The sequence below is a fragment of the Spinacia oleracea genome, chromosome 4 (assembly GCF_020520425.1).
Source record: "Spinacia oleracea cultivar Varoflay chromosome 4, BTI_SOV_V1, whole genome shotgun sequence".
Taxonomy (NCBI): domain Eukaryota; kingdom Viridiplantae; phylum Streptophyta; class Magnoliopsida; order Caryophyllales; family Amaranthaceae; genus Spinacia; species Spinacia oleracea.
Genome location: NC_079490.1, coordinates 17,254,729 through 17,276,719, shown reverse-complemented (window position 1 = coordinate 17,276,719; position 21,991 = coordinate 17,254,729). Strand labels below are relative to the sequence as shown.

The following is a 21,991-nucleotide window of genomic DNA, read 5'->3' as shown; positions in this document are numbered from 1 at the left end:
TAAATATACTTAACTTCGATTAATATATTCTTTAATATTTATATTGTAATCTAAATAAACCTTAATAAATATTCCTAACATTGATTAAAGATTAATATTAAAATCTAACTCAATACTTGAAATGAAACTTAGAGTTTAATTAATACATCCATTATTACTAGTGAGGCATACTCATTCTTACTAAACATCGATCGTAAATTTGATGGTTAAATCCTCACTCTAAGGCATCCCATGATCTTCTTCGTAGCTAAAAAAAAAAGCAACAGCGTGAGCCGAGGCCCGGTAACATGCTAACCTAACAACGTAAATTCATTTCAACTCATTTTATTTACTTTGCAAACAGGGAGAATAGCATATAGTAAATCACTTTCATAAAAGCATTACAATAAAACATCATTTATAACTTGAAACTTTAATAGTTCCCATTATCTTTCATAAAACCTTCATTTTATTTGGTAACTGACAAGTTAGTCTTGCGGGACATCTCCCACCTTGCGATAGTACTCAATGAGCACTCTCCCTTGTTGGACATACGCTCGTACCTAAATAGTTTCTCTTTTAGCTTGCGGTAACCCTCAAGGAGCACTCTCCCTTGTTGGGTGTCCCACGGCACGACGGTACATGCACGACATAGAAATAGTAACCCCACTAACTGCCAGAACCTGTTACACTTTTATTTATCATGTTTCGTATCTTATTCATAACTCATAAAACATCATTCTTATAAAATCATTCATAAACACGTTGGAATATTATCATTCATAAAACACACTTTATAAACATATTTCATATCCCACAATCCAATAAAAGCATATCATTATGAACACATTTCGCAATCTTTATAAAACACATTTCATAAGGGGACTGTGGGTGTTAGCAATAGATGTTACCTCAACCGTAGTTTTATACTTCCCGTTTGATGGACCGTTCTTCCTGAGCTCCGAGTTCGAATTCTTTCAAAGGATTAAATGGTTGAATTGATATTAAATGATAAATAATTTAAAATCAACAATCATATAATTTATAATTTCGTAATTAATGAAATACTATTCATTTTCAAAATTCTGTCAAAAATATATTTTTAATATCATCATTAAGAATTTATTTAATTTAAATGTTTAAGTAACCATTTATTTTCATAAAACATTAGGATTAGTAAATGGACCAAGATAACAAAACTTACATTGGGAAATTGGGCCAAGGGAATTGTGCTTGGCTTGAGAAATAAAGGAAACAAAGTTCCTAAATGGAACTTGTTTTTATGGAAAGGTCGGGAAACACGAGCACGAGAAACAAGGGAGAGAGCAGGGCACGAAGGAGGAGGGAGGAGAGGAGGGAGGAAGGAGGCTGGTGTCTGGGTGGCTCGGTGCCGCCGGGTTTCGCCGGCGAAGGCGACGGTGGTGGTGTGGTTTTGTGGCGGTGAAGCAGCAAGGAAGGGGAAAGGGGGAAGAGTGGTCGTGCGAACAGGGGAAAGCAGGGGGAAGGGTGTTTTCCGGTCGATTATGGGCGCAAGGTGATAGAGGAGCTCAAGGAGATCTCCTCTAATGGAGATTATGTTGATTTGAACGAGAGAAAGAGAAGAGAAGAGAAGAGAAGAAGACTTCAGAAGAAGAGAGAGAGAGAGAGAGAGAGAGAGAGAGAGAGAGAGAGAGAGAGAGAGAGAGAGAGAATAGAGAAGTGGGAAATAAGTTATTTGTATTCATTGAATTAGCCCAATACAATGAGGAATCTGTTTTATAAGCTGACAAACCAGCTAACAAATTCTAACAACTATTCCGCAATTTAAGGGAATTATTCTCAACTAACTTCCAACTGAATTTCCCGCCAAAATCTAGTATAAACAAACAACTAAATGCTGAATGTTTGATTACAAGATATTATCTAAGTATTCTCCTATATCATAGCTCCCTCCCTTAACAGACTTGTCCTCAAGTCTGAACAATAAAAGAAGAATATCTAGCCTCGAAATCAATATCACTCTCCCAAGTGGCCTCATGGTCCTCAAAGCCCACCCAACGAACCAAGTATTGAACTTGAGGAGAATTCTGAAACTTGACCATTCTTGTTTGAAGTACAGCAGCTGCTTGAGGGGAAGTTTCTGCAGGGTTAACACCATGAAACCAGTCTGGAATATGGGCAACAATGGGAAGTGAACCTCGAAACTTCTTAAGTTGTGACACATGAAAAGTATCATGAATCTTAGCATCTTGAGGCAACTTTAACTTATAAGCCACCTTGCCAATAGGAGCTAACACCTGAAATGAACCATAATATTGATGAGCTAGCTTCTGATTAGTCCTTTTCTGAATATTGTGTTGTCTGTAAGCTTGCAGTTTAAGCCATCCTCTCTGATATATGTTTATCATCTTGGATCTTCACCCTTTCCTGTGCCTGCGTAAGGTGGAATCTAAGGGTGTCAATCATAGCTTCTCTCCTAGTCATGCTTCTATCCACTTCAGCATTGCTAGATTCATGAGGGAGATAGGGTAAATGAAGAGGGGGAGGTTGATTATACACAATCTCATATGGAGTCGGCTTGGTAGAAGTATGGAAGTGAGTGTTGTATCACCATTCAGCCATGGGAAGCCACATGTGCCAGTCAGTGGGATGTTCACCAGTCATACATTTGAGGTAGTTTTCCATACACCTATTCACTACCTCAGTTTTCCCATCAGTTTGTGGGTGGTAAGCACTAGATAGCAGAAATTCAGTGACATGTAAGGAAAATAAGCTTTTCCAAAAGTTACTCAGAAAAACTGCATCTCTATCACTCATAATGGTTCTTGGCCATCCATGATGCTTAAAGACATTATCTAAATAGCATTGAGCAACCGTGATGACAGTGCAGGGGTGAGAAAGTGCCATGAAATGAGCATACTTACTTAATCTGTCTACCACAATAAAGATGACTTCCTTGCCTCCAGATTTGGGAAGACCAAAAATAAAGTCCATAGACACATCAATCCACACTTCTTCAGCAATGGGAAGAGGTTTAAGTAATCCAGGGTAGGCTGCATTATCATATTTGGAGGCTTGACAGGTGACACAATGCCTCACAAAATGTCTGACATCCCTAGTTAACCCCTTCCATGTGAAAATAGCTTTGACTCTTCTTAGGGTCAATTCCCTTCCACCATGGCCACTTTCAGGAGCAGCATGTAGCCAACATATAATCTTGTTTTTGAGATCAACATCTGTTCCAACCACAATTCTATTCTGCTTCCTGATAAGACCATTCTGAAGTTGGAATCCCTCCACCATTTGGCCTGTAGAGGGAGTTTGAAGCACAGTTGTGAGATCATCATCCAACTGATAACTAGCTAGAATTAAAGATGATAAGTTAGAGTCCACCACAGTCATAGCCATGAGTAATATTTCAGCTCCTTGTACCTTAGAGAGAGCATCATCTGCAATATTCTCCTTCCCACTTTTGTATTGAATTTCATAATCAAAGCCCATCAACTTGGACAACCAAAACTGCGAGAAATTTTCTGCTGCAATAACCACTTAAGGCTTTTCTGATCAGTCCTAATGATGAAATGATTCCCCATTAAATACTACTCCCATTTCTGTACAGCAAAAACAATGGCCAATAATTCCTTTTCATATACTGAAAGTTGCTGCCATTTAGGGCCTAAAGACCTACTTATAAAAGCCAGAGAGTGTCGAACTGCTCCAATTCCCTTCTGAGAAGCATCCGTCTCAACAATGAACTGTTTATCAAAATTAGGAGCAGCCAAAACAAGAGTTGTAATTAAGGCAGACTTAAGATCTTCAAAGGCCAACTGAGCCTGGTCACTCCACATGAAACTCCCTTTCTTCAATTGATCAGTTAAGGGTTTGCTGATGACAACATAACCTTTAACAAATTTCCTATAATAACCTGTTAAGCCAAGGAATCCTCTGAGTTCTTTGACAGTAGCAGGCACATGCCAACTTTGCACTGCATTAATCTTGTTGGAATCTGTTTGAACACCCTGAACGGATATGTAGTGGCCAAGATATTCCACTTTATCAGTAGCAAAAAAACATTTACTTAGCTTAGCATACATGTGGTTAGCTTTCATCAACTCAAAGAACAAGGCAAGGTGAGTCCAGTGATCTTCAAGTGTCCTGCTATACACCAATATGTCATCAAAAAATCCCAAAATACATTTTATTGGAAGTGGTTTAAATACCTGATTCATCCAGTTTTGGAAAGAAGCAGGTGCATTGGTAAGGCCAAAAGGCATAACCAAAAATTCATAATGCCCTGTATGAGTTTTGAATGTTGTTTTGTAGACATCAGTAGGAGTAACCCTCATCTGATGATAGCCAGCCCTAAGGTCTAGCTTTGAAAACACAGCAGCACCAGACAACTCATCTAATAACTCATCTATAACAGGTATTGGGAATTTGTTTTTGACTATCCTGTTGTTAAGCTCTCTGTAATCCACACACAATCTCCAAGTGCCATCTTTTTTACCCACCAAAACCACTGGGGAAGCAAATGGGGAAGCACTATTCTGAATAATACCCCTATCCGACATTTCTTGCACCAGTTGTTCTATGACATCTCTCTGCTTAAGAGGGTACCTATAGGGTCTAATGTTGACTGGATTAACATCTGGTAATTAAGAGAGGAATCGAGTGGTCAAAGACTCCTCTCAGGGGTGGTAACTCTACTGGATCTTCAAACACACATTTATATGTGAGTTGGAGTTCTTTTAACTCCTCAAAATCTGGTGTAGACTGTGACTGTGGGTCAGAAACTTTTGTATTCAAACAAGTAGATTCTTGCACCTGTATGAGACACAAGTGAGCTGTTGTAGATAACAATTTAGGGGAAGGTTCTCCCTCAACCACCTTTAATTTCCTACTGGGAATGCCCTTCAATAGGATATGTTTTCCATTTAGGTTGAGTTCCATCTGTAACTGCAAGAAATCTCAAGAAATAGGACCAAGGAGACTTAGCCATTGTATGCCTAAAACCATGTCAGAACTCCCCAAAGGAATGAGCAGCACATCAGTCATAAAAGTAGTACCCTGCATTTCCCAAGAAAAACCCTTGCAGATGTGTTGACAAGCCAAGTGATTCCCATCAGCTACAGTAATAGCCCGGGGTGGGATTTTTTCAACAGTGCACCCCAATTTCTGTGCAATGTTCAAAGTACTCCCTGAGTCTATTAATATCTGTATGGCTTTCCCTTTTACTAATCCCCTTACTCTCATAGTACTGAATCCCTGACTGCCAGACAAAGCACTCATAGAGATTTGAGGCTCACTAACTTCTTTGTCTCCCAATTCCAGTTCCTCAATATCACTGAGTTCCTCCACATCACCAGGAATCTCAACTATAAATAATTGTGGCTCTCTGAACTGAAATTTGTGGGTTCTGTCATAAAGGGAATCACAGTAATAGCACAAGCCTTTGGCTATTTTCTCTTGTCTCACATCTGTTGGAATGTATTTAAAGTTTTTAGTTCTCTGCTGAGGATATTTGATTAAGGACAGGGTTGTGTTTGGCTTAATTTTTGGGGTAGGAAGAAGGGGTGGGTTAGTGTTAGGTAATAGAGGTACAGACTGTAATGGTTTAGGGCTGTAGAAGGGCTGTTTGTAGGTGGATTTAGGGGCTGTTACACTCATGTTTTCCTCCTATAATCGAGCCATATCTATGGCTTCACCAATAGTATCAGGTTTGAAAGCTTTGCCAAATGGCTTAAATGCTGCCTTAAGGACACCAACAAAACACTCGAGTGTATATGCATCTGGTAAAATGTGAACATTCATCATCATAATTGATATCAGATTTTCAAATTCATCAATGTAATCCTCTAGAGTATTAGTTTGCTGAAGTTTATTGAAATTTCTACAACATTGTGGGCATAGTTATCCCTAAATCTCGCATATAGATCAACCACAAAGTCATTCCCATCCACTATGATACTCTTCCTAACAACTAGATAATTCATCATCCAACCTTCAGCTTTATCAGTCATATTAAGGGAGGTTAGATCTACTTTTTGTTCATCAGGAATTGTTCATAGAGAAAAATATTTGCAGCATTTCTTAACCCAAATTCTAGGATTGGAACCATCAAATTTTGGAAAAGATAATTTGGGATATGATTCATACCTAGGGTTCTGGTAGCAGGAAATCGTGGACTGGAGAATGAGGTATCATCATTGCTATTTGCAGAATCCTTAAATGCTTGCAGAATTTCATCGTTTCATCAAATTTATGATCCATTCTTTTATTCTGATCCTCTAATTTGGAGCTTTGTTCTTCTAGTCGTTTCTCCAGGTTCTTAAACTGTTCTTCCATGGCAGTTTTCCTCCTAGTAGCCAGAATTGATCAAGACTTTGTACGCAATGAGAGAGTTTGGCAGCAGTTGCTATGATACCAATGATAGAGGAGCTCAAGGATCTCTCCTCTAATGGAGATTCTGTTGATTTGAACGAAAGAAAGAGAAGAGAAGAAGATTTCAGAAGAGGAGAGAGAGAGAGAGAGAGAGAGAGAGAGAGAGAGAGAGAGAGAGAGAGAGAGAGAGAGAGAGAATAGAGAAGTAGGAAATAAGTTGTTTGTATTCATTGAATTAGCCCAATACAATGAGGAATCTTTTTTATAAGCTGACAAACCAACTAACAATTCTAACTATTCCGCAATTTAAGGGAATTATTCTTAACTAACTTCCAACCGAATTTCCCGCCAAAAGTTAGTATAAACAAACAACTAAATGCTGGATGTTTGATTACAAGATATTATATAAGTATTCTCCTATATCACATGGAGGGTGGTTCGGCAGTGAAGGTGAATGGGGATGGTTTGGGCAACGACGGGGTGGCTGGGAAGTGGCATTGCGACACTCGGTGGTGCGGCAAAGAGGAAAAAAGGGCAGGGGAGTGCGGAGCTGTGAGGAGAGGAGGGAAAATAAGGGGTGGTTGCGATGGTGGTGGATGCTTGTGGTGATGCTAGGCAACAGTGGTAGTGGTGATTGATGGTGGTTTCTGTGGCAGCAGCCACTGATGGTTGTGGTGATTGAGCAGTGGTTCGAACAAAGAACACAAGGTGGAGTGATAATCAATTTTGGTAACTGATTTTGGGTTGAGAAATATGGAAAGAAAATGGCTGATTATAATGGTAAGTAGAGTGAATGAGAAGCTGAATTCCTTGGGGAACAAGGCATGGATGTGTACTGAAATAAGGGAAGAAGGGAAGGGAAGGAAAGGATGGCTTCCTTCTCACTTGTACGTGAAGAGCAAGGAAGAGAAGAAAAATGAAAATTTTGCTATTTAGGGGTATTTTAGTAATTTCACTTAGTTAGGCAAAATTTCTGAAATTTGTTGCTATAATTAGAAATTGACAAAAATAGAAATCCTTTTGAACTAATTCTTTAGAAAAATATTATTAACGAAAAATAAATTTTGTTTTTGAATAAAATAAGAACTTTCCGAAATTATTAAATATACCGAAATAAACTACGGAATGATTAAGATTTAAATAGTAGCTTAAGCTCGTAAATTTGAAATTAAATTATAAATTCTGAAAAATAATAAATCGTGTAACAATATTAAAAATTCAAGCGAAATAAAACTTCGTTAATTAAAATAAAGTTCGAAAATAGGATTTAAAACGGTTTTAAGCTAAATAGAAATAACTAAGCATAATTAATCAAGTTTTAAAAATTCGGGGTGTTACTTTAAGTGTTTTGTATAAAATAAAAACCAACTACATAATTAAAGGTTTGAGCAACACATCTATCAGTTTTATTTGAAAGCCAGTTTTGAGTAGATGACATAAGATGGTGTTTGTTGTGAATCTTAATCAATCAACTTAGAAAGATTTTATATATTCAATTTCAAAATTGTTTTGGATTAAAGAACATGTTCAAGTGAATGTATGGAAACCATTTTATCTCTTTTTCCGTTAAGGACAAAATACATTCATGTAATCAAACATAAGTTGGTCATATTGTTAACATCAAGGGTCCAACCCACCTAATTCAAGCCAGCTAGCCCAATCAAATCAATGTTCAACAGAAAATGAAGCACGTGATCAAGGATTTTGTAGTCGTTAGTTTGTCTTTTCCTAGGTAGATATTTAAGTGATTATGTGTCAATTTGTGTAACTGTGTAAGGTCATTGAACCACTATTTAAGGTTGTATGCAGCCATTTGTAACCCTAAGAAAACCATATACGAAGTATGAATGAATGAAATTAGCTGGTTTGATACAAAGAATATGCACCGTTTTCTTTGCCTTTATTGCATATATTTCATGCCAAAAATGTCTTCACATATTCGTCTCAAATGAATCATATTGTGCATACATTATTTACTTTTGTAATTATTAAGTTGGACTAGTAAGATTGTAGAGAGTGTTCACTTCACTTGAATATTTATATTCTTTCTCTTAAATTACACGTGCTTATTTGATTGCATTAGTTGTGAACTTGAATTATTTGAAATTATCTTGACATTATGGCCTAAAACTTAACTTATTTTTAACTTGTTGTATTTATGAATTGAATGAGTAGGTTGTAAAAGATCTGAACTAAACTTTTTTAAAGTTAATTAGGTTAAAAATTTAAGTCATTTGAATATGTTGGGATTTTTTTTGATATTTAACCCCAAACGTATCGAAACCTTGTTATTTTTCTTGAAAAATGAAATTAATTGAGAATAATGAGGAAAATCTAATCTACATATATAAAGGAGGCATATTTGCTGAAAGATTAGAGCGCCACCTAGGATTACTAATGGTTTCGGCCAATGAAAAATAAGATTTCTAATTTCTTTTTGAATTAAAAAAATCAAGTGCCACGTAGATAATTAATTAGGTGCCATATAGATATTTTAATTAATTAATTATTAATATATACAACTCCATCGAAAATCAAACACTCTAATAATTAAAAAATAATCGATTTTCACGTAGATAATTAATTAGGTGCCACGTAGATATTTTAATTAATTAATTACTAATATATACAACTCCGTCTAAAGTCAAACACTCTAAAATAAAATTCATCCAAAATCAAACAATAATCTAAAATAAAATAAATAAAATTCAATTTAAAATCAAACATTAATCCAATATTAGAGCGCCACGTAGAAAAATCTAATGGCTTCAGCCAATGGAGGAATATTTGCTGAAATATTAGAGCGCCACCTAGGATTACTACTGGTTTCGGCCAATAAAAAATAATATTTCTAATTTCTTTTTGAATTAAAAAATCAAGTGACACGTAGATAATTAATTAGGTGCCACGTAGATATTTTAATTAATTAATTAATAATATATACAACTCCATGAAAATCAAACACTCTAATAATTAAAAAATAATCCATTTCCACGTAGATAATTAATTAGGTGCTACGTAGATATTTTAATTAATTAATTACTAATATATACAACTCCGTCTAAAATCAAACACTCTAATAATTAAAAAATAAATCTAAAATAAAATTCATCTAAAATCAAACCATAAAATAAAATAAAATAAATAAAATTCAATTTAAAATCAAACATTAATCCAATATTATAGCGCCACATAGAAAAATCTAATGGTTTCGGCCAATGAAAAATAGGATTTCAAAATTAATTTTGAATTAAAAAAGTCGAGTGCCACGTAAAGAAATGATTAACTTTCACGTAGATATTTTTTATTAATTATTTATTAATATTACGCATATACAATTTCATCCAAAAATAAACACTTTCATAATAAAAAAATCTAAAATGAAATTCAATGCAAAATCAAAAACTAATCTAATCTAATATATAAAAGTGGTATATACATAGGATTTTTATTTAACCATAACAATTTAATAGAATCCGTGCATCGCACGGGCTAAAATCTAGTATATATATAAAGGAGGCATATTTGCTGAATTATTAGAGCGCCACATAGGATTACTAATGGTTTCGGCCAATGAAAAATAAGATTTCTAATTTATTTTTGAATTAAAAAATCGATTGCCACGTAGATAATTAATTAGGTGCCACGTAGATATTTTAATTAATTAATTACTAATATATAGAACTCCATCTAAAATCAAACACTCATAATTAAAAAATAAATCTAAAATAAAATTCAACCAAAACCAACCACTAATCTAAAATAAAATAAATAAAATTCAATTTAAAATCAAACATTAATCCAATAGGCATATTTGCTGAATTATTATAGCGCCACGTAGGATTACTAATGGTTTCGGCCAATGAAAAATAAGATTTCTACTTTATTTTTGAATTAAAAAAATCGATTACCATGTAGATAATTAATTGGTGCCACGTAGATATTTTAATTAAATATATACAACTCCATCTAAAATCAAAAAATCTAATAATTAAAAAATAAATCTAAAATAAAATTCACCCAAAATCAAACACTAATCTAAAATAAAATAAATAAAATTCAATTTAAAATCAAACATTAATCCAATATTAGAGCGCCACGTAGGAAATTTAATGGTTTCGGCCAATCAAAAATAAGATTTCAAAATTAATTTTGAATTAAAAAAGTCGAGTGCCACGTAGATAAATAATTAAGTGCCACGTAGATATTTTTATTAATTAATTATTAATACTACGCATATACAATTTCATCGAAAAACAAACACTCTCATAATTTTTTTAAAAATCTAAAATGAAATTCAATGCAAAATTAAAAACTAATTTAATCTGATACGAAGTATATAAAATTGGTATATACATAAGAGTTTTATTTAAACATAACAATCTGATAGAAACCGTATACGGTGCATCACACGGGCTAAAATCTAGTAGTTAAATAGAGCCTGAATGAGTGAACGCTATATTGCTAATCTAGTAATCTTCATGTCCGCATTAGTTCATCGATTAATAAAACGCGTCGCTTTGAGGACATAGACGATGACGCACTGCGTGTTGGCAGTCGAGGCAAACCCTGGTTAAACCCTCTACCTTTCTCCATTTTCGAACTATTGTCTTTGAATTTGATAACAATGTCGTCCCTTGCTGCGAAATTTGCCCACCATTTTACAGCCTCTGCAAGATGTACTTCTTCTCTCGGTAAATTTCCGTTCTCTCTCTTTCTCATCTTACTCACAAATTTGCTGTGATTCTTGAATCATTTTCATCATCAAGTGTGTTATTTTTCTGTCCTGCAATTTTAAGATGGTATTTCATTTAGAGCTTTATAGTTGAAAAGATTGATAATTGGTCATTTGGGTTTTTAATTTCATTCAATTTTTAGCTTGAATTTCTCTAAACATTTGATTGTTTTATGATAAGTTTATTCATAGGAGTATATTTTCTCACAGGCATTCTATCAAACGGGTGGTATGCATGTTTTTGATGTTTTTTCTTTATCTTTGTGACTGTTTTTGTGAACTGGGGTGGTTGGTTCTTGTAAATAATTAGTGTCTGGAGTTCAAAGGAGCTCGAAGCTGTGGTACTCGACGGCGTCATTTGGTGGTGATAATAGTAGTGCAAAGAATAGTGAAGCAGAAGATTTCCATGATGATTTTATTCCCGAGAAGCGAGAATCGATAGCGCAAGGTGTAGATCCTAAAAGAGGTTGGACTTTCAGGGGTGTTCATAAGGTAATTCACCAATTACTAGAAAGCATTGATAGTTGATACCGGGGGGTGGGGGAGGTTGTGGTACTTGATATATAAGAGAAGATTATTATATTGGATACATGAATGCAATTTCAATTATTTTGGGAGTTCAATTATATTGGATATGAAGTTCAATTACAATTTCTTTTATAAAGTTTACTCATATTGTTGATCAGGCAGTTATATGTGGGAAAGTTCGTCAAAGCCCTGTGCAGAAGCTCTTAAGAAGTGGAAGGACCTTGACAATCTTTAACGTTGGAACAGGAGGCCTATGGGACCAAAGAGGTGTTAGTGACTTGCCAAAGCCCGCCCAATGGCATCGTATTGTTGTCCATAATGAAGCACTTGGTGCATATGCTGTTCAGCAACTTGTAAAAAAGTACGTGTGTGTGTGTAACTTTTGGTGTATAATTGCTCCATTGATTCTTTAAGTGGTGTTTCTAATCTGTTGAGCATTGTTGCAGCTCTTCAGTTTACGTTGAGGGTGACATTGAAATTCGAGTTTACAATAAAGGCATCACTGGCGAAGTTGTGAGGATGCCAGAAATTTGTGTTCGCTATGATGGTATGTCTGTTGTAAATCATCTTTTCTTAACTACAAATAGTTACCAATGAGTTTGGATTCATTCTTTTAAGAATCCTACTTCGTATTACATTATCCTTTCTCTTTGCTTTAAAGATATTTTATGCTAGTAAACAGGTTGTGCCTGATGGGTTAATTTTTAAAACGTTGAACACCCAATCCTGTACATACGCTTTGAAGAGTCAACTCAACTCAAAATGTGATTATTCTACCCATTTTTTGTACTATTAGTTTTGAAATTAAAATATACAGAGTACTATTTGGATGACAAATGAAGGAATAAGTTGTATGTAAAAAGCATACATGTTAGCTGTTTCTTATTTGTATGATAAATGTTTAGCTTTTACATCCATCCTTGTTACTTAGTATATTATTTGGTGCTTTTGTCGTTACAGAATATCTTAATAGGTTGATGAGTTAAAGTAGGCTATTTTTGGGTTTGACATGTCCTCTTCAACCTGACCCATTTAGTTACGCTGTCTTTTTTGTGTCAACACACCTGATTAAGAGTTGAGTATATCAACCCAAAGCCGCTATTATCATGTTTGGTTCAAGCCTAGTTATCATATTGGGTTAGTTCTGCTAGCTCTACCTGCTATGTCCACTTGTTCTCTTGCATGTTCTATGAATTAATTTATGCACTAGTCATCACTCATCATTGTGATGAAGCATCCCAAATTTCCTAAGTGCACTTTTAAGAATGTTCTACAATAATATGTATGCAGGCAGACTTATAACTGGTTTGGGTTTACATGAACTTATCTTATAATCTTCCTCGAGTATCATTTGGCTTGGTTGTGTGGTTGAGAATGTTTTAGAACCATTTGAAAGTTATACTTTGTAGTAGTTAGTGATTCTAACAAACGGACTGACTTTGGGATAGAGGGTTGTCAATCTTGTATGTGGTAGTTGTTTAATTCTCCAAGTACATATAGAACATAGGAGGACTTGAGAGTGATTCTTGGATATCTGTGACGTCAGGATCTCCTGTTATATTATTTGTTACTTCATCTCAAAGTATCATCCAAATCCTAACTTGTTATCTACGAGTGAGCCATGTGCATCCAATATTGGTTGACTAGAAAGACATGGCTCCCTATTCCTGACATCTACACCTAGTCTAAAGAAACACAAACCTTTGCTACATGTTGTAACTTATAGGACTTTACAAATCTTAGGTGGCACTTTGTGCAATTTCTGGAGCTCTCAATTTCTTTACTTTCTTGTTTGTTTTCACCTAAAGCACACAATTATCAACATATATTCGATCTCCAAGTTACTCCTCATATATAAAGCTGTGGTTATTCTATTTCTATGTGACACACTGTCGCTATTTAATTGCCCTCTGAAATAATCATTAAGCTAAGCTTGTTGTTTTCTGCGTGCTCAGGTATTTGGTATTGTGTTTTTTACTGGTGTCAGAATTCTGAAACAACTTGTTTATAGTTGCCTCTACAATCTTCTTTTCTTTTATATTTAGTCCAGAAACTGTTTGTTGCCATATCAAAAATCAATATTATGAGTCCATTGATTTACTGCATGCATATAAAATCATGCTGTAGAATTTACTGCATGCATATGGCCTTTAGAAACATGCTTGTCTTACAGAATCTTAACACTAAACTGCTTCCTTGTACAAGACATTTAAAATATCTAGCCATAACCTTATGTTTAATTATTTTGTTTTCCTGAATTTGTTAGGTAAGGTTCACCTCATAAAGCCTGGAGAAAGTACTACCAATATTCCCTTTGAAGAACTGCGTAAGTTCTCATAATACTGTGTTTCTGAAGTTGGTTGAATAGCAGCAAGTACTGAAATTATATTTCATCGGTTGATTTATCTCTAACTTGATATCTTAGCATTCTTAGTTTCTTACCATTCATGTCTTCATATTTGCAGGGCAAGGATTGCTGTGAATCAGTGATGTCAAATTAGTGATTGATTGTAGAGACCTGACATGTTCATCTTGGACTCTGCTGAAGCTTCGCTTTGTGTAAGATATATATATGTGCACTTTAGTTTAATCTCTTGCAACTTCTGGAGAGATTTGTTTGAATTGCAATTTACTCAACAAGCACTCTCCAACACGGAATATTATTTTGTGTGTTTTTACATTATTGCAAAATTTAAGTTTAGCTTGTTTTAGATTTGCAGTGAAATAGATTTAGTGTTGCTAAACTGTAATTGCAAGTTCTGATACTCTGACAGTAGGACATAAAGCTGTATGATTTGTGATCAATATTGTAATTTGTCAGTAATTGCATATTGGTAAACCTCTTACCCTTTTATCAGCTTCTTGTTCTTTTTGAACATTTATACTTCGTAGCTGTGTAGAGTTTGCGTTAAGTCTCAATTCTTCCCTATACGAAGAATTATGCCTAGATATATTGTTTTGTGTTTTTTTTTGGTGCGAATGAACCACAGTCCACAAGGGGTTAGGGGCACCAAGATACATTGCACGGAGTAGGTTTGTAGCGTGTCAAGTCGACTCTTCTCATAGTTTTGATTCCAATATTTTGCCCAATTAGCTTAGTTGTTTTTGGTGTTATAGTAACACCAACTTGAGGGGAAATTGAACAGCTAAGTGTTGACTGTTGGCTCTGTTGAGTTTTGAGTTTTGACCTGGATATATCCCATTTAACTATTTAAGCCTTCAATCTCATATTCTTACGTCAAAGGAAAGTTGAGCATTGGTTGAGATTTTAATGGATGGTAGACCCACTATTCGTATCAATTCCCTTTTTAAGTACTCCCTCTGTATTTATTTAAGAGATACACTTGGCCGGGCACGGGTATTAAGAAATAGAATTGAATGAAATAAAGTAATAAAACAAGTGGAGTTGGGTAGATATTTTAATAAGTAGATCAAGTGGAGACCATATTATTTTAGGGGGTGGATGGTGGGGTGTAGTTATGAAATTATTTGTTTAATAGGGTGGTGGGACATTGGATATATTAGATAGATTATTTAATTAGATGGTGGGGTTGATAAGTTACTAAAAATGGCAAGTGTATCTCTTAAATAAATACGGCCGGAAAAGCCAAGTGTATCTCTTAAATAAATACGGAGGGAGTATGAGGTATTGTTTTTCATCCATCAATGAGGGTTTTTATTTGACGCCCGCGTTTTTCTAAAAATGTCCGCATTTATTATATGAAAGTAGGATTTTACCTTTTATAAGAAATCAACCCCCTTCCCCAATGTTGCACATAATAATTTCAAAACTAAAAAAAATGAAAATCCCGGTGCCTCACAGGTTTGCGGCGATGACATGGTCGGGCAGCACAAGATCTGCGACGCCGATGTGTCGCAGACGCAAATCATGTGCCCCCCCCCTACCATGCCATCGGCGCAAAACATGCAACCTGTGCGGCACCGACATTCATAAACAATTGCGGTTTCTTACCTCAGACGATGCGTAATAAACAGACGACGACCGCGATGTTGAACGAAAGTCGTCGCCCATTTATTTGGTTGTAATGATGAAGGAAGGTAGTGGTTCTTGTGTGAAATGGTGGCGACAATCGTGGTGGCTATGGTGATGATGGTGAGTGGTGTTGCTAACAAAAATGGTGAGGCGGAGCTACTGCTGGGGAGGGAGGGGTGAAAGAAGGTGGGTTGTTTATTTATAAGGGCAAAACCGTACTATCACGTAATAAATGCGGGCGATTTTAGCTAATGCGGGAGTCGAATAACGATCCATTTATCAAATACTCCATATATTTTCTTTTGGTGCGAAAAACTCACAAAAGGTATTGCATATCCTCAATTATTACCATTAGGTCAAGACATCATTAGTGGTGTTGACATTTTTCTCAAGTTCATTGACTCATTTTTACTAATTACGACTAAATCTTTAACAGTCACCCGTCGATGCATTTAAAAGAAAATAATTTTTATATTTTTGGTCAAATCTCACTAAGGATGCATTTTATTCACCATAAAACAATAAGTTTTCAATCAAATAAGTCAGACAAGTTATAATTATATCCAATAAGTTTCACTTAAATCCAATAAGTTTTCTCTTTTGCAATTGAATCCAATCAAGTTCAATAGTTCATTTCAGATAAATTCATAAGATTTCAAATAAATAGAACGCACAAGTTCACAACAACCCCGTTGAAATGTATTATACCATAAGTTAACAACGACTCAGATACTTTTTTTTGCTCATGCAACACATAATGTTTTTTTCTTAATTTTAAAAGTTGTTATTGTTTGTCTATGTTATCCAGGTAAAAAGGGAGAAGGATAATAAAAAAAACAAAACTTTTGAAGCAGAAGAAGATGACGAGTTTAGAATTTTGATGAAAATCATTGAAATGAGATTAATAAATGAAATAAATTAATGCAAATACTCCATAATCATTAAAAAGATAGGGAAATAGAAAATATAGAAAAAGTGTCTATGAAAGATAATAAGTTAATAATCATGGTTACTTGCCCAAAAAAAAAAAAAAAAAGTTAATAATCATGGTTACCCTATCTAAGATTTACTCAACGTTTGTAGTTTTGATGAAAAAACTTTTATTTGATGCATATATAAGTTTTTGGCCTATGATTCAACAATATTGGTATTCAATACCCACTCAGATACTATAGCAACTCCGGATGATTTGATGCCATGATCCTTGATATCAACAGGAAACCCTTCCTTTTTAACATGATTTTTCACAAACTTATTAGGTAACAAATTCCCAATATTTAGGAAAATTAAGATAAGGAAACCTAAAAGAAAAAAGTTTCTCTACAAATATTTTCAAAGAATAGTGAAAATAATAACTTTATTCTCTTCCTCTCGTAAAAAAAGTACTATTAAGAATTAAATATAAGCATTTTAATCTCCAATTTTTTACCCTTTTAAACTGCCAGACAGTATTTTCCAAGAATTTGCGTGCAATATTATGACGTACCACTAAAATTTGTTTGTTATGGAAATACTCCGTAATATAAGTAATACGTTGCCTAATTCTTATTATTACTACTATTGCTAAGACAATTATTTGTATAATAGTGTACTTCGCATTATTTATTTATTTATATTTTCTAGAATTACAAGGAATAACGCGTTAAATCTTGGCCAATGAGAATAATGTTTTCACCTCTCACCCCCTATATATACCTCTATTGCCTAGAGCAACAAACGCACACAAATATTCTCTAGGGCTTTCTAGGAAAAAATATGACTAGAAATAAGGTGAAGCTTGAGTACATAACCAATGACTCATCAAGGAAGGCAACTTTCAAGAAGAGGAAGAAGGGGTTGCTAAAGAAGGTGGAAGAGCTAACAACCCTATGTGGGGTGGAAGCATGTGCCATTATTTGCAGCCCATACGACACGTATGCCGAGGCTTGGCCGAGCAAGTCCGGAGCACGAAATGTGTTGGCGAGGTTCATGAGCCTCTCTCATGAGAAACAAGGGAAGAAGATGTTGGATCAGGAGACGTACTTAGGGCAAAGGGTCGTGAAAGCAGAGCAACAATTGGAGAAGTTGATGAAGGATAACAGGGAAAGGGAGATCACTAAAGTCATGTATGAATGCTTGAATGGGGTGAGGAGCCTTGAAGGGTTGAATTTGGAGGATACCATGGATCTTTTTGTGGTGGCTGATAAGACTTCAAAGATGGTTGCTAAGAGGATTGAAAGCCTTCAGAAAAATGCAGGAAATAATAAGTGATTTTGCATGCATGCACAATTTTATAAAAGTGGCAATATTAATAATATTTTATGTGGTTCGGGGGAGGGGAATTAGTCACTTTATTGTTAGTTTGTTTGTTTGTGATGTGATTTTTATTTAGTTTTTCTATTATCAACCGCATTTATTATGAATAAAACAAAGATTTTTGTCTTTTTTCATGCGTTGACCGCTCTTTTATTTCATGGTATGTATTAGAAATCATATATTGTGCAAAATTTGTGTAGTTTTTCTAGTAACAAAGTAATGACAAGTAAAAAGATATAAGTTGAAAAATATTACTTCCTAGCTATGTTTGGGGATTAATATACATAGTAGAGGTGAAAAGTTGGTATGAACCGCACCGAACAGTAACCAAATATTTTTTACCGGTTTGGTTTGGTTTACAGTTTCAAATTCATGGTTTTGTTTGAGAATTTTTTTCAAACCGCAATTTATTGTTTGGTTTTATTATTTGGAAATTTGAAACCAAAGCAAATAGCAAACAATAAATTTTTTATGTATAAATTATTGTTAATTTTATGTGCTTAAAAAAATTATTTCCAATAATATAAAAAGGGCCAATGATATATTAAAGAATTAGTACTCACTTATTTGTTTGGCCAATTAGCTTAGATTGTTTTTGGTGTTATATAGTAACACTAACTTGAGGGAAAATTGAGCAGTTAAGTGTTGACTTTTGAGTGTTGACCTTAGATTTAAGCCTTCAATCTCATATTCTCATGTCAAATAAAAGTTTGGTCTGGGTTGAGATTCTGATGGATGGTAGACCCAGTATTCATATCAATTCTCCCACCCCCCCCCCCCCCCCTGATTGCCTCGCTTTGCCTAACCATAAAGATGGAGTCTGAATCTGCAGTCCCATCATTCATGTACTATTTTTGCATCACTTCTTTTTTATTGATTGATATTAATGTAATTTTAGATAAGAAATAAAGTGGTTGATTTATTATAAATATCAACCAATTGGAAGAATGACATATAAGTGATAAACAAATTGGGACTCATAGAGATGTATGTACTAATATACGTACAAGGTATAGTTTTTCATTTATCAACAGGGGATTTTTATTCGACGCTCGTGTTTTCCTAAAAACATCCGCATTTATTGTATGAAAGTATAGATTTGACCTTTATAAGAAATCAACCCCCTCCCCGGAATGGCCCACATTATAATTTCTAAATTAAAAAAATAATCAAAATGTCGGTGCCGAAGAGGAATCGCGACGATGACACGGTTGGGCCGCACAAGATGTTCTATGTCGCTGATGTGCTTGTAATTAGCACATAGTTAGGAGCCAATTAATATCTATTTTGTGAACATATTAGCGTAGTTTAGTTGCATTTAGGTGCATGAAGAGCTACTCCTACTCTATTACCTTTCTTTGCTTGTTTTCTACGGAGAGCTCCTTTCTCCCAATTTTCAGGCCAAGCTAAAGCGGCGCACAAAGTATCGATGTCCCTCTAATCCAAAAGAGTGACTTACCACACCAATGGGGTTCGAGATCAATCTTCGCGGCATCCTAGTCATCCCACCTACATCACTATCATTGAAGGCGACTAAGAGAAGGAAAAGTATGGGTGGAAAGCTTCAACCAAGTCGAGCCTATGCACTTGAAGGAGACGATATTTATACAACGGGTGAAGTGAAGAAGAGAAGAAGGAAAGATAGGGGCATCATCCACACATAGGTGATGCAACCCTTACATTGCTTTGGGAAGGAAGAACGCCATGAGGAGCAGCCAAGCACAAGTCGTGCACGATTCGACCTAGGTTGTGCATATTATGGTGGACGACCTTGGCACGGGTAGTGAAACATCTTCTACCCACACCCAACGCGAGGTCGTGCACAAATAGCACGGGTAGTGCAAAGCTGAAGAGACCCGTGTAGAGTATGACGTCAACCCTACTCTTTGGGTATATTTTCCCCTTAGTATAAATAGAAGGATACCTCTAAGTGTAAGGTGTGGAGTGTGTCCTTAGGTTTATTTTCAGTCATTTAGTTATCTCTCTAAGTGACACACTCTCACCACCCTTTGTTGCTTTCTAGTTTATTTTAATTACTTAATTGTCTTTAGATTTATGAATTCTTGCAGCCAAATCTCCACTTTCAATTCAAGTAATTTTTTTAGCTTTCATGTAGATTTTATGCATTTACATTAGTTTTAATTTATGATTTTTTAGTGCATGATTTGTAGTTGAATTTCTTTACCCAAAGTTTTATGTTCTTGGTGTTCATTCTCAAGTTCATATCTTAGGTTGAGTTTCTTTACCCGAAATAGAAAGTCATGTTTTCATGTGTAGTTTACTTAGATCTACTTTGTTTAAGTGTAGCTATATGTGAGTAGTTTACTTAGGCCTTGGGGTTGGCTGATCCCTAGTAGAATTAAGGCATGATCTCTCTCTCTCTCTCTCTCTCTCTCTCTCTCTCTCTCTCTCTCTCTCTCTCTCTCTATCTATCTATCTATCTATCTATCTATCTATCTATCTATCTATCTATCTATCTATCTCTCCCTCTATCTATCTCTCCTTGTGTATGTAAGTTTGGTATTTGTTGGACTTTTCTAATTGTTGTGGGATTATGTCCTTTGCTTGAGATGGGTGTATGAGCATGTTAGGTGATCCTTACTTGCATAATACCTTAGGTTGATCCTTGCCTGCATGATAGATACTTTAGGATTGACCCTTGCTTGCTTGTTGCCTTGTTCCAAACCCCAAGGAAAAGAACGATTCATGTGCTATAGTTATTCTCCTAGATAGGCATTGAGCATGGAGTCGTTGACATGAGAAATTCTCCCTATGACAAGGAAAAGTGCTCATTCTTTGTGTCGACACTAGGAGTGTGACTATAGTGTGTGTTGAGCCTCATTTCTATTATCTAGTTGTCACCGTGGCTATCGGGAACCTAGGTAGGAAAAAAAACAATACTAGACTCTTGAACCACACCGTGTGAAGGAAATAATGCCCTTGGTCCAAGTATGCATTCAATGCTAAGTCTAATAAATGCGGTTCAGTATTAAATAATTAAACAAGTTAATAAATTCAGTGAGATCATGTGAGCTGAATGCCTAGCTAGAGGCCGCTTCAGTTCAAGTGGAATTAATAATATTAATCCACAACTTACTCTTGACTGAACCCGTAGGGTCACACAAATAGTACGTGAACGGATCAAATATTTAAGTGAATATATTATTCATTAAATACTCTATTTATGAACATTCCGAAACAACGGATCTCAGTTCCAGTGGGAGCTAAAATCGTCAAAAGGAAAAAGATAGAATGCTCCAGAAATGATGATATTGCCGGAAACGCAAATATAGATCATGACGGAAATATAAATATTATCCAAGTCGTAGATGTTTTCGGAAACGAAACATGGTTCGTATCGAAAAATATTATCGGAAATAGAAATATTGCTGGAATCAGAAATATTCTCGGAAATGAAAATATTACCGGAATCGGAAATATTGTTGGAATCGGAAATAAATTCCGGAATCGGAAATATTAATGGAAACGTAAATATTTGTTCGAATCGGAAATGAATTCCGGAATCGCAAAACGAATCGGAAGCGCGACATGCGAGTGCTCGACGAACGAGCTTGCGAGACGCAAGGTCCAGCGCAAGCGCCAGGCCCAGCGCCAAGCAAGCCTGCACGCGGAGCAGCGAGCAAAGGCAGCAGCGCCCAACGAGTGGGCCGCGTGCTGCTTGCTCCCACGCCCAGCGCGCATGGGCCGAGCAAAGAAGCAGCGCCCATTCGTGGGCTACAGGCTGCGTGTTGCACGACCAAGCAACGTGGGCTCAAGGCCACACGTGCAAAGCCTTGGCCGGCACGGCTAGGATTGCTTGCGAGTCAAGTAAATCGTGTTTTCCTTATTCTACTGAAATTAGATGTTTTAGTCAAATCTGAAATACTTAGTATTTGATTAAGCCTAAAATTCTAATGTTATTAGTTAATTAGAATCCTTATGGATTTAGTTAATCAATTCCTAGTAGAATTCAAACTCCTCTATTTCCACCCTATAAACATGTGGTTCATGATCACAATTTATAATGCAATTCAATATACTATTCTAACTTATTAAGTTCAAGAGAGAATTTAATATTCGCCTAATATTATTGTGAGTTT

At 35.4% G+C, this 21,991-nt stretch overlaps 2 protein-coding genes across 2 annotated transcripts; both read left to right on the top strand.

Moving 5' to 3' along the window:
- The first annotated feature begins 10,863 nt into the window (after positions 1-10,863).
- Positions 10,864-14,459, top strand: LOC110775427 (single-stranded DNA-binding protein, mitochondrial). Its single transcript, XM_021980027.2, has 6 exons — positions 10,864-11,033; positions 11,385-11,566; positions 11,761-11,963; positions 12,049-12,149; positions 13,869-13,928; positions 14,068-14,459. The coding sequence occupies exons 1-6, from the start codon at positions 10,967-10,969 to the stop codon at positions 14,082-14,084; spliced, it is 630 nt and encodes a 209-aa protein (XP_021835719.1). The 5' UTR covers positions 10,864-10,966; the 3' UTR covers positions 14,085-14,459.
- A 2,892-nt stretch (positions 14,460-17,351) lies between these two features.
- On the top strand, positions 17,352-17,944 carry LOC110775428 (agamous-like MADS-box protein AGL80). Its single transcript, XM_021980029.2, has one exon. The coding sequence runs from the start codon at positions 17,352-17,354 to the stop codon at positions 17,844-17,846; it is 495 nt and encodes a 164-aa protein (XP_021835721.2). The 3' UTR covers positions 17,847-17,944.
- The last annotated feature ends 4,047 nt before the right edge of the window (positions 17,945-21,991 follow it).

Coding starts and splice junctions, on each gene's coding strand:
- LOC110775427 (XM_021980027.2), top strand. CDS start 10,967: ATGTCGTCCCTTGCTGCGAAATTTGCCCACCATTTTACAGCCTCTGCA. Junction 11,964..12,048: donor GTTCAGCAACTTGTAAAAAA/GTACGTGTGTGT, acceptor GCATTGTTGCAG/CTCTTCAGTTTACGTTGAGG. Junction 12,150..13,868: donor AATTTGTGTTCGCTATGATG/GTATGTCTGTTG, acceptor TGAATTTGTTAG/GTAAGGTTCACCTCATAAAG.
- LOC110775428 (XM_021980029.2), top strand. CDS start 17,352: ATGACTAGAAATAAGGTGAAGCTTGAGTACATAACCAATGACTCATCA.